The following is a 12762-nucleotide window of genomic DNA, read 5'->3' as shown; positions in this document are numbered from 1 at the left end:
CACCCAGACTCCTTCGAGAGCCAAGGACAGTTGACAGTTAGTAGATATGATCGTTCTCATGCACGTCAAACTTCATTCATGCAAAACAAACATGGATGAAGATGAGTTGTGACAGCTCCCTCAAGTAATGCAATGATGCTATGTTAACCAAAAGTGCAGCAGAAAAAGAAGGCAATAACACTTCAGGTTCTCAGTGTGAAATTTGATCCCTTTACTAGGGAGATGAGCTTAGCAATTCATTGTTTTTACCAAGTAACCACTAAGGCCAGTCGCAGTGCACAGTTTCATGACACAGTTATCTAGACTGGAAACTAGATAACTGTTTTAGATGGATTTCATGGTGATGAAACTCCTCATATCTCATGAAACTCCATCCTTATCTCTCCTTACCATGTCAGCAAAATTGATGATATTTAATACCATGAAACCCTCCAAGAAACACACGCGATAAAAAAGGTGCAGAACCAGAATTGAAATATCTGTACAAGAAGCTGTTAATGATCGAGTAGCAATGATAAGTCTTTGCAAACTGCACATTGCTAGTATGATTAACAATAATGCAATTGACCATTAAAATCACATTAACCCTATTCTAGGGTGATTAATTCTTGACCTAGCTTGTTAATTTGCCACAAAAGCTTTGCCCTCCTTCTTTCAGAGCAGAATTGTTTGCATGGTTTGCCTCTGGTTGCTGCCGCGCACCATGCAGACAATGAGCATAAAGAATAAGCTCAAGTCTGTAGTTCCTAGTGCTTAGTTTACTCGGTTCAAGAAAACAAGGTAATGTTTGTACAGCAGAAAGATGGTGATGATAGATCTTGGTAAAACTTGGAACAGCAGTGGCCGATCAGATCTGTTGCAAGACATGATTTGCCTTGATTTCTTCACCCAAAATGCATCGAGAGGCAGGGGTCCATGACAGTTTGGTACACTCGAGTGCTCCATCTGGTGCTACTGGTATCTGGTGAGATGAGTAACTTTTACTTCAACTTAGGATATGATCATTGTTAACGTTGTGTGCTACATCTTTCCCTATGCAGCACAGTGCTTGAACTTGATAAGAAATCAAGATATATGCGACATGATTAAGGCATGATGTGCATACTTCTTGTGCCGGCCTAATGTAGATTAGCATCACCAAATGATCTTATACTTACAGAGAACAAGTACCGAGGGACCGAAACTGGCGACCAGAGGAGGAGGGGTGCGAATGGGAGCCGATCAAAATTTCTTTCGAAATCGATCCGTCGGCCTATATCCCGAAAATCATCACAAACCCTCAAGTCCTAGAAGGAGTGTGGAGTAGCTATAGAAGAGCTAAACCAACACAAATCAGCCCTAAGAACGAGCGAGAGAAAATAAGGAAGCGATCGAGAAAAACTGCCGATCTAGCAGTTAGGGACCGGTCAGACCGCTTGCTCTGGGCGGTCAGACCGGTTGGGCTGGATTTGAAATTCCAGACCGGTCAGACCGGTTGCTCCGACCGGTCAGACCGCTTCTGCTCAGAACAGAATTGCAGCCCGCGAACTCGAGGAGATTTCAAGATTACTCGTTCAAATCATCACCAAATGGTTTCAAAATTTGCAGGGAGGTTCCTGGGATAGAGACGAACCTCTCCACAAAAGGAATCAATCCAAAACGCAAAGGATCACAAGAATTTCGTGGGGGGAAGAGGTAAAAGAGGGTTTTCCAAAAACTCCAAAAATCTCAATCCGAGGGACTGGTGATTCTCGGGGGTTTAGCTCTAGGCTAGATGGTCGAGAAGCAAATCACGGAGTCCCTAAACCCACCAAGAGAAAGGCTTAATCTCAAAAACCACCAAAAGAGAGGAAATCAATCCATGAACAAAAGATGAACGGGAACACAAGAGAGTTGCTCAAAAGGTTCCTCGATTACATTCAAATTCATCGCGATTTACAGAGGAATTCACCTATACAAGAGCTAGACCTCCACCCATTCATCCACCCTCTCAAATTTGTGGACCTAGCTATAATCTAGACCACGTTTACCATGGAGACCTCGGCCTAACCCTAGAACAGAGAGAGGAGCAAGGAAAAACAGAAAATGACTCGTGGCTTGGAGGCTCACCTGTCCAAAGGGGGCAGGTGAGATGTATTTATACGATCTCGGGGGTGACCGGTCAGACCGGTCTCACAGACCGGTCAGACCGGTCCCTTCCCAGAAATGACCTCCACCCTGACTCGTACACTAAAACGCCCGTAGGGGCAAAACCAGAAAGGGTACAAGATCTCATACGACGACGGAGTTTCTTTCTTCGACTCGAAGCCTTCTCCGCGATGCCGCCACGTCGATGCAGATCTGATCCGCGGTTTTGAGGGGTCCGCGAAACCCGGTGAGGTGGCCAGTTTTGAGAATACCGCCAAAACTCCACGCGTGGGAAGATTCCTGCCTCCACGCCATGGCCCTGGACGCCGTTCCCGCCTCGGCCTCCTGACGGCCCTAGACACTGCCCACGCCCGTCACCTCCTCGCCCGCAGCGAGGCCCTAGACGCCGTCGACGCCCGTTCCTCCGCCAGTCCCGAGACCGACGCCCGTGCCTCCACGACTTGGCGTCTTCAACTGCCGTCCGCCAGCTTGGTTTTGTGGCGCAAACCAAGAAACCCGCCATCCACCGGTGCTTGCGCCCTTGATCCAGGAGTGGACGCCACAGCTGCCGCCCGGCCCGAGCTCCGGTCCCGGCTGCCCTTTACCGCCGTCCACCGCACGGTCCATCGGCCACAGCACCTCCACGGCAGCTCACCGTCGACACTCGACGCCCGTGTACCTGCAACCAAAGACCAAGCACATGATCACACCGCACGGTTGACAATTCACTCATCACAGCCAGGAGTAAGTGCTGCTCATTCCTCAAGTACTTAATTAGCTGCCATCAGAGAAGTCAATGCAAACTTCTGGACAACAAACAAAGTAACAAACTGTGCAGGATTCAGAGAGGCTAGCATCAGAAAAGAGCTTTGAAGGAACACAGGTTGCCCCCACTTGAGCTGGGAATCTGGACGAACAATTGAGCATGAGCTGACACGGTCACTCAACCGAGTTGGTGGCTTGGTGCACTATCCATCAGCCTCCTCCATGCCTCAAAGTTACAAAAAGAGCACGGCAGCATGAGGATCCTGGAGGAGGAAAGGAAGAAGGAAGGATCAGCACCTTGGCAGCAAGCTACTCGAGTGCACAGCACTCCCCCCATGCCTCCCCCAAAAGCAATCAGAGCGGCATCATCTCCCTCACTGACGCCGTGGGCCCGTGCACTTGTGCCACACCACACCGTTCTCCAGCAGCCCTCGAGGTGTAGGAGGAGGAGCTCTTTGAGAAAGCGAAGAAAGGGGGAAAAGGGCAGCAAATCTATCGATGAATTGGAAAAGCGAAAGGGACAATGCCGGGCAAAAAGTGGTTGTGGATGTTGCCTTGTTGTCGCATACAGCAGCATGAACTGTTCATTCAACTTCAACATCAAAGCCGGCTAAAGGCCCTGATCCTCACTCTTGGTCTCTTGCTGCTGCTTCAAACAGGTCATTTTCCAATGGAATCTTGCTAGCTATTATTTAAGTTTCTGTGAATTTTGAAGCTTATTTTTTATGAAGAGAACCGTCATTTAATTTGAAGCTTCAAACTTCAGGATGTTCTCTTAGTTTTTTTTTCTAAAAAAGAGAGTGTTTCGAAAACTATCTCATGCAGGACGAGAGAGACAGAGGCCCCGTTTAGTTCCCAAAAATTTTCACCCAAAAATTTTCACCTCCCATTTGAACACATGTATGAAGCACTAAATGTAATTAAATAACAAAACTAATTACACAGTTTGGATGTACACGACGAGACGAATCTTTTGAGCCTAATTAGTGCATGATTAGCCATAAGTACTACAGTAACCCACATGTGCTAATGATGTGGTCAAAGGCCTCAAAAGATTCATCTCGTGGTTTCCAAGTGAGTTCTGAAATTAGTTTTTTAATTAGTGTCCGAAAAGCCCTCTCGACATCTAGTCAAAGTGCTGACGTGACATCCAAAAAATTTTGGGAGAAGAACTAAACGCGCCCAGAACTAGTGCTAGTTGTGATGAGAGGCAATAGGCATGTTCATGCACGGTACAACGAAAAAGCGTAAGCTTCCATTGCCGCAATGGTGAGAAAGCAGAGCCCGGCCCGACCAGACCGCCGCCATCATCACCACCTCCACCACCACCATCCCTTCCTCTCCCTCCTCGAGCTCCAGTCTCCACTCCGCGCTTCCACAGCCCACTCCTCATGTCGTCCACCACCACCTCCTCCGCCTCCATCTCCAAGCCTCTCATCATGACCTTCACCAGTGCGCCACCACTACCTTTCCCGCCTCCATTTTACGCCCCCCTCGCTCCCCCTGGCACCACCACCGGCACCTTCTCCCACACGGCTACTCCCCCGCCATGGCCGCCGCCACGGGCACCTCCTCCCCGTCGCCGCTCCCGCTCCACGGCGGCCTCCTGCTCCTGCTACCCCTGCTGGCCATCACGACCGCCGCGTCGTCGGCCCCGCTGCCCCTCCTCGCGCTGCTGTCCCTCAAGTCGTCGCTGCGGGACCCGGCCGGCGCGCTCCGGCCGTGGACGTACGCCGCCGCGGCGTCCGCGGGGGCCACGCGGTCGCTGGCCCCGCCGTGGTGCGCGTGGCCGGGCGTCTCCTGCGATGCCGCCACGGGGGACATAGTCGGGATCGACCTCTCCCGGCGCAACCTCTCGGGAACGGTCTCGGCCACGGCGGCGCGGCTGCTGGCGCCGACGCTCACGGCGCTCAACCTCAGCGCGAACGCGTTGGCCGGGGAGTTCCCGCCGGCCGTGTTCCAGCTCCGGCGGCTCGAGGTGCTCGACGTCAGCCACAACTTCTTCAACGGCACGTTCCCCGACGGCATTGCCATGCTCGGCGCGCTCACCGCGCTCGACGCCTTCAGCAACTGCTTCGTCGGTGCGCTCCCCCGTGGCCTCGGCGAGCTCCGGCGGCTGGAAAGACTCAACCTCGGCGGCAGCTACTTCAACGGCAGCATCCCTGCTGAGGTCGGGCAGCTCAGTCGGTTGCGGTTCCTGCACCTCTCTGGGAACGCGCTCACCGGCTGGCTGCCGCCTGAGCTCGGCGAGCTCGCATCTCTCGAGCACCTGGAGATCGGGTACAATGCCTACGACAGCCACATTCCGCCGGAGCTCGGCAACCTGACGCAGCTCCGGTACCTCGACATCGCCGTCGCCAACGTCACCGGCCCGCTGCCACCGGAGCTCGGCGAGCTCGCGCGGCTTGAAGCGCTGTTTCTGTTCAAGAACCGGCTCGCCGGCGCGATACCGCCGCAGTGGTCTCGCCTCCGCGCACTGCAGGTCCTCGACCTGTCGGACAACCTGCTCGCCGGCGCCATCCCGGCCGGGCTCGGCGATCTGGCAAACCTCACCACGCTGAACCTCATGAGCAACTTCCTCTCCGGCACGGTCCCGCCGTCGATCGGCGCGCTGCCGAGCCTCGAGGTGCTGCAGCTCTGGAACAACTCGCTCACCGGCCGGCTGCCGGAGTCACTCGGCGCGAGCGGCCGGCTCGTCCGGGTCGACGTGTCGACCAACTCCCTCTCCGGCCCGATTCCCGCCGGGATGTGCTCCGGCAACCGTCTCGCCCGCCTCATCCTCTTCGACAACCGTTTCGACTCGGCGATCCCGGCGAGCCTCGCCGGCTGCTCGTCGCTCTGGCGTGTCCGGCTCGCGTCGAACCGCCTCTCCGGCACGATTCCACCAGGCTTCGGCGCCATCCGCAACCTGACGTACCTGGACCTGAGCTCCAACTCGCTCACCGGCGGCGGCATTCCTGCTGACCTCGTGACTTCTCCGAGCCTCGAGTACCTTAACATCTCCGGCAACCCGGTCGGCGGCGCGCTCCCGAACGTGTCGTGGCAGACGCCGAAGCTGCAAGTCTTCGCGGCGAGCAAGTGCGCCCTGGACGGCGAGGTCCCGGTGTTTGGCGCCACCGGGTGTTCAAACTTGTACCGGCTGGAGCTGGCAGGGAATGATCTGACCGGTGCAATCCCCGATGACATTGGCGTCTGCAAGAGGCTGGTGAGCTTGAGGCTGCAGCACAACCAGCTCACCGGCGAGATCCCGGCCGAGCTCGCCGGCCTGCCGTCGATCACCGAGGTCGACCTGTCCTGGAACGCGCTCACCGGCGCAGTCCCGCCGGGGTTCGCCAACTGCACCACGCTGGAGACCTTCGACGTGTCCTTCAACCACCTCGCGCCGGCCGACTCGCGAGGCGGCGGCGAGGGCAGCTCCGCTCGGCACAACACGGCAATGTGGGTTTCCGCCGCGGCGGTGGCGGTCGCCGGGATGACGGTGCTCGCGGTCACGGCTCGCTGGCTCCAGTGGCGGGACGACGGCGCCGCCGCGCCGGACGGCAGCGGTGGTGTGGGCGGTGCGCGGGCCAACGTCGTCGCCGGACCGTGGCGGATGACTGCGTTCCAGAAGCTCAGCTTCACCGCCGACGACGTGGCGCGGTGCGTCGAGGGGAGCGGTGGCATCGTCGGCACCGGGTCGTCGGGCACGGTGTACCGGGCGAAGATGCCCAACGGCGAGGTCATCGCGGTGAAGAAGCTGTGGCAAGCGGCGGCGCAGAAGGAGGCGGCCGCTCCGGAGCCGCCGCCGCCGCGGAAGGACCAAGTCGATGGCGACGGCGGCAAGAGGGTGCTCGCGGAGGTGGAGGTGCTGGGCCACCTCCGCCACCGCAACATCGTCCGGCTGCTCGGGTGGTGCACCAACGGCGAGGCGACGCTGCTGCTCTACGAGTACATGCCCAACGGCAGCCTGGAGGACCTACTACACGGCGCCGGCGCCGGCGCGGCCGCGGCGCGGGCCAAGCCGAAGGCGCGGCTGGGCTGGGACGCGCGGCACCGGATCGCCGTCGGCGTCGCCCAGGGCGTGAGCTACCTGCACCACGACTGCCGGCCCGCCGTCGCGCACCGCGACCTCAAGCCCAGCAACATCCTGCTCGACGCCGACATGGAGGCGCGCGTCGCCGACTTCGGCGTCGCCAAGGCCCTCCGCGGCGCCGCCCCCATGTCCGCCGTCGCCGGCTCCTGCGGCTACATCGCGCCAGGTGGGTGAGGCGGCGTGTCTCTGATCGTGCCATGACATGAACAATTTCGACCTTCGTAGAGCTAACTGAACATTTCGTCAAATATCATGAACAATTCAGAGTACACGTACACTCTCCGAGTGGACGAGAAGAGCGACGTGTACAGCTTCGGCGTGGTGCTCCTGGAGATCCTGACCGGGCGGCGGCCGGTGGAGGCGGAGTACGGCGAGGGGAGCAGCATCGTGGACTGGGTGCGGCGCAAGGTCGCCGGCGGCGGGGACGGCGGGGCGCGCGACGTGATGGACGCGGCGGCGTGGGCGGACCGGCGGCAGAGCGGCGAGGCCCGGGAGGAGATGGCGCTGGCGCTGCAGGTGGCGCTGCTGTGCACGAGCCGGAGCCCGCAGGAGCGGCCGTCGATGAGGGAGGTGTTGTCCATGCTGCAGGAGGCCAAGCGCGGCCGGAAGCTCGCGGCGAAGAAGGAAGCGCAAACAAAGATCATTTAGCTAGCGACGACCACGTGTGTGTAAACCAAGGATAAACTTACCGGCGGTAAGTCATTTACCGGACCGCACCGGTAACGGAAAAATACCGAAAACCGGCGGTTTACCGGATTTACCGGTCGGTAAACCAATTCAAATTTGAAACCACCGAATTTCGTATTTTTCGACCGGTTTCCGTTGTAATTTCGGTGGAATAGGCTGCATAATTACCGAAAAATGTTGACCACGGTAGAAAACAACAAATTGTGTTAAGAGAAGTGTAATATTTTCAGAGAATTATATCTAATTCTTATATATAATAGTTCAATATGCATAATGATTTTCTTACAAAGCAAATATTAATAGAATTGACGTAAAACATATGTATATCAATACAAACCACAATCCAAATGCAATAAAATATAGGTTCAACTTGTTAACACAATTTATAGGTTCAAATAAAATATAGGTTCAAATAATACAAGTCTCAAATAGTTAACACATAATATACTCTAAAATTTTTATTTCGGTGTTTTCCCATAGGAAAACCTTACGACCGACCGGAAATTGTTGATGACTCCCATTGTAACGTCGAATCCTATAAAAAGGAATAAATAAAATGGGTGAGAAGATGTAAAAGAAATGAATGCAAGTGAGAAAATAAGATGTGTTACCTACATACTTAGGTACTCATTCGGAGGGATCTTGCTCTGGGGGATATTCCTGATAGTACATGTGAGGATTTCCATATGGGAGATATCCTTGATAGTACATATGGGGATATCCATATAGAGGACGCGGAGGGACAGCCATCGGATGTGGTTGTGGTGGCCACACAAAGGAGGGTGCCGACGGGTAGCTGTAGGTGGAACTGACAGAGGTAGAGCTACCATCATCCTCACCGTCGTACGGGCCTAATGGACGAGTATTGCTTCTTGTGCGACGTTGAGAGCTGGGTGCTCCATGATCTTGATCTTGTGTGGCATGAGTGAAGGCAGTCTCTCCCGTAAATCTCATAGCACCAGTTGGAGCACCACTAGTAGAAGCACCACCACGATCATCCCCATCATCATCGTCATTGTCATCACCACCCTCATTGCCATCACCATCATCGTCATCGTCGTCGTCGTCATCATCATCACCACCACTACCACCATGTCCATCATCACTAGGCTCTGGTGTGGTATCGTCAGTGCCAATGCTTTCCTCCTCAACGTCACCCTTTCTTTGTTTTTTTCGTTTAGACTGATTTGGAGGAATTTTGGTCTTTCTTTTCCCTAGGTGGGTGTCACCAATATTCTCTCTGGCCCAATCATCAACATTTACTGGCTCACCCACCCTACGTGCGAGGTCAGTCAAGATCTGAGCAGGCACAGGAGGGTCGGCAAAATCAGAATCTTCATCTAAGGTTGGTGCTCTATTTGATCTACCATGCTGCATCCATTCTTCAATTGGCCTGGTCTGCCGATACAATGAGAGATCCATGAAGCTAGTAGCAGGATCGAAATCACTTGCCTCAACTGTAGCTGTTGCACGCTGAATACGAAGCCGAAGGTTGTAGTGCACATATACCAAATTATGGAGCTTCATGCTGCTTAACCTGTTGCGAAGCTTTGTGTGAATAAAGGCAAAGGAACTCCAATTCCTTTCACATCCACTTGATGATGCGCATTGAGAGAGTAGTCGCTTAGCTGCTATCTGAAGATGTGGTGTTTCTGAACCAAACATAGCCCACCAACTAGCTGGAGAAGTGCCTCTATCTTTTGCCATCCTCGCAGCAAGGTCAGATGAGAATTCTCCAAGTTTTCGACGAAAGAGCTCATACTCTTGTAGTGCACGTGCTGCTCTGTCGATGTCAAAAAGTTTCTCCAGCCCTTTCCGAAGGTCTCCAAAGACATTTTCTGATATTCCAAACGCATAACAAGCATATGGGTGTACGGCACAAGCAGTGTGCGCATACGTACCTTCGAACACACTAGCCAACCTTCTGTCAACAATTTCCATGATCCTGTCACACCTTGCCATATCTGAATGGAACCGGGTATGATATGTACGCTTGAGGCTGCCGTACTCCATAAGAACTTCACCCAAAGTTGGAGTCTTGTCTTGATCAGCAAATCGCAAAAAAGAATAGAGAGGCTCCACATCATTAATAACATACTGCATGTTTGCCCACCATTGAACAGAGGTCATGCATTCGAATGCATACTTGCCTGCTTCAGTCTTGTAGTGGCGTGATGATCTATATTCAGTTGACATCATCCATATCATAAATTGATCTTTCTTCTTCATAAAACTCTCCAGAAACATATAGTTAGTGCCAAATCTTGTTGCATTCCATTTAACTAGCTCCCCACCAGTGGCACTCTTAAACATGGAGTGCACACTATTAGAATTGTATAACCATTGACAAATATATTGGGCACTCTGAATCATGGCCTTGTGATCATCCCACTTTCCAATATCTTTAAGAATGAGGTTGATCGTGTGGGCAAGACATGGCTGCCACACAATGTGAGGGTACTCCTCTGCCAACAGCTTGCAAGCCTTCTTAAAGTTGCTGCCATTATCAGTGACTATCTGAATCACATCTTCTGGCCCTATATCGTTCAGAACAATTGTTATCTCCTGCAAGTTGTTGGAATCCATTAGAAAACTACAAATTCTTACAAATGTCATGATCCATTAGAAAAATACAAATGATTACCTTAAGTATGAGATGATGATCTTGTATTTTTCCAGTTACATCAATAGACTTCCAGAAGTACATCATTCCATTGCAATATACCAAGAAGTTGATTACGCTATTGCGAGAAATACCGGTCCATGAATCACATATGATAGTGGCACCATACTCAGGGAACTCTTGCTTCCACTTGTTGATCTCCTTCTTTATCTCCTCCACGTTCTCTGAAAGATATTTTCCATCAATGTCCCTCCCAGTTGGGATCGTGACCCCAGTACCTGCATGCAATAATCACATATGATCCGGGATGTACAATACAAATTGGCATGCAATAATAAATGATTATTTACCTTGTTTCTGTGTCTCTATGATGGCCGCCCTAAAGTAAGGGTCATCTACCTTCCGTCCAGGAATACCAACGGAGTGGCAAGCCTTTGACCACGCCCTACCCAGCAACTCTCTCGCAGTCCTCCCCTTAGACGTCCAAGGCCCCGTATCAATCCTCTGCTGCCTCGGTCCGGAAGCAGTAGCAAGGTTATAGTCCCTTGCCCGCTCGGGGATATGTGACCGACTCCTAGAAAACATCCTCCCAATTGGTCTAGAGCCACCACCTGGATCCCGTGCCTGGCCTGATCCAGAACCACCACCCCTCTCATACCTTGGACCAGCCCTTTGCCTAAACTCATACTCTTCCCGTGAATGTCTCAAAGCTTGCTGCAACTCATCATCCTGCTCTTCTTCTTCTTCTTCCTCACCTTCAAAGTCAACATATTGAGTACTTCGAGCTGCAGCATCTCTCCTACGTCTATCTTGCTGTCTTTCATACTTCTTCGCCTTTATCTTGTCCAACTCACTAATGAAAAAGTTCTTCACCGCGGGGGGAACCGAAGGGCAATCAATAACATCATGACCTCTATGTGCCAAGTGGTCCTTGAACCGTGTTGCCCCTCCACCGCTCTTTGATGTGCCACAATACTTGCACTTGAAACCCGATCCCCTTTTTTCTCCATGCTCCCAAACAGGGTCAACCATTTACCTGCAACGGTGCAACATTCATACACATGCACATGCATATTCACATACCAAAAAAACATGCACATTCTCAATTTGTCATAACACATGCATATTAATTTTCACATTTGTACTCATACACATACATAACAAAACATGAATAACAAATACATGCACATTCTCGTTTTCTAATCCATAAAAACATTGTATACTTCTACTAATACTTATATTACACTACTTGCTACCATAAAAAAATTCAAACAAAAAAAACCTTACCCACAGCAGCCGGATCCGGTCGGTAGGGAGAAAAACCGGTCGGAATCAAAGATTTACCGGCCGGAACTTCCGAAAACCGCAAAACCCGGAGCAAGCGGAAGCTACGCGCGACCGGCGACGAAATCCGGCCGAAACACCCCGATTTCCGCTCGGGAAATGACGGGAGCGGCCGGCAGCGGCACCGGCGCCCGCGCCCGCCCGGAAACCTCTTCTTGCCGGTCGGAAACCGCCTCCACGAGCGCGGAAACCGGTGGGATCCGGTCGGAAATCGCCGGGAGCCAAGGAGGGAGCAGCTCGGGTGTCGGAGGACTGGAGGAGGAGAAATGGGGAGGGTGGACGGCTGCTCGGGGCGTGCGAATGGATAAGGTGAGTCGTTCAACAGTAAAAGCTCATTTTCTTTTTTTTTTACACAACATATGAGGTTACATTTCAACAAAAAATATTAGTCCAAAATGCTCATAAAAATGTCTAGTTTTTTATCAGATTTTTACCCTATTTTATATAATTTTTTTGAAATTTTCAAATTTGAAAACGGTAAATGCGAAATATCACCGAAATCCATTTCTCGGACACTACCGGTAACGGTAAATTTTCCGGTAAACCGGATTTACCGGTCGAAATTTTTTTCCATGGTGTAAACTACCTACTTTGTCATGTAAAATGTCTCCATTATATGACGAGTACCAAACCTTCTTTGAGTTCACAAGGTTTTTTAAGTTTAACTTGTCACATTTCAAATTCATTAGTCTAAACTATATCATATTTAATTTCTTAAAATTTTGCAGAATGATATATGTTCCTTATGACGGAACGTGTCCACCTGGAGTATATGTGGCTTAAAATATTATCTTTCAGACTTAAGGAACCATCTAAGATATAGGTTTGAACCTTGGGGTTAGTTTACATGTGTTTTTCTCTCTGTTCTTACTTTAGAACCGCCAAAGATAATGCAGCTATCAGCATGGTTCTTAATCGGAACCATCTCTTATGGATCTTATTTAGAACCCTAGGCATATAAGATCTCGCTGGGGCTAGCTATCGCTCACGCTGCAAAAACCTCATCCATCGCCAGAAGGAATCCACATCAGTTGGTGGACTGTTTTCCGTTAATTCATTTAGCCCAATAACAATTACTATAACTTTTGAGGCCGTACAGTATCAGATGTGCATGCATGCAGCAGACTAAATAACGTGCTTTGTTTTTTCCTGTAGGAAGACACAC

At 51.7% G+C, this 12762-nt stretch overlaps 2 protein-coding genes across 5 annotated transcripts; one reads left to right on the top strand and one right to left on the bottom strand.

Moving 5' to 3' along the window:
- Positions 1-4083: 4083 nt before the first annotated feature.
- On the top strand, positions 4084-12256 carry LOC120679573 (leucine-rich repeat receptor-like protein kinase TDR). Its single transcript, XM_039961186.1, has 3 exons — positions 4084-7109; positions 7209-7609; positions 12173-12256. The coding sequence occupies exons 1-2, from the start codon at positions 4421-4423 to the stop codon at positions 7589-7591; spliced, it is 3072 nt and encodes a 1023-aa protein (XP_039817120.1). The 5' UTR covers positions 4084-4420; the 3' UTR covers positions 7592-7609; positions 12173-12256.
- Positions 7913-12156, bottom strand: LOC120679574. Of its 4 annotated transcripts, none has more exons than XM_039961189.1 (4): positions 10604-12156; positions 10275-10531; positions 8250-10195; positions 7913-8165 (listed from the first exon to the last, which is right to left on the bottom strand). In XM_039961189.1, the coding sequence occupies exons 1-3, from the start codon at positions 11283-11285 to the stop codon at positions 8258-8260; spliced, it is 2877 nt and encodes a 958-aa protein (XP_039817123.1). In that variant the 5' UTR covers positions 11286-12156; the 3' UTR covers positions 7913-8165; positions 8250-8257. The 4 variants fall into 4 exon arrangements, with proteins under 4 accessions (XP_039817123.1, XP_039817122.1, XP_039817124.1 ...); XM_039961188.1 differs by having other exon boundaries at positions 8242-10195; positions 10604-12029; XM_039961190.1 differs by having other exon boundaries at positions 8246-10195; positions 10604-12029.
- Positions 12257-12762: the final 506 nt, after the last annotated feature.

Source organism: Panicum virgatum, chromosome 6N (assembly GCF_016808335.1).
Source record: "Panicum virgatum strain AP13 chromosome 6N, P.virgatum_v5, whole genome shotgun sequence".
NCBI classification, from domain to species: domain Eukaryota; kingdom Viridiplantae; phylum Streptophyta; class Magnoliopsida; order Poales; family Poaceae; genus Panicum; species Panicum virgatum.
Note: the sequence above shows the minus strand (reverse complement) of the source record. Positions and strands in the feature narration are given on the sequence as shown.

Coding starts and splice junctions, on each gene's coding strand:
- LOC120679574 (XM_039961189.1), bottom strand. CDS start 11,285: ATGGTTGACCCTGTTTGGGAGCATGGAGAAAAAAGGGGATCGGGTTTC. Junction 10,532..10,603: donor CATAGAGACACAGAAACAAG/GTAAATAATCAT, acceptor TATTGCATGCAG/GTACTGGGGTCACGATCCCA. Junction 10,196..10,274: donor ATCATCATCTCATACTTAAG/GTAATCATTTGT, acceptor AACAACTTGCAG/GAGATAACAATTGTTCTGAA.
- LOC120679573 (XM_039961186.1), top strand. CDS start 4,421: ATGGCCGCCGCCACGGGCACCTCCTCCCCGTCGCCGCTCCCGCTCCAC. Junction 7,110..7,208: donor CTGCGGCTACATCGCGCCAG/GTGGGTGAGGCG, acceptor TGAACAATTCAG/AGTACACGTACACTCTCCGA.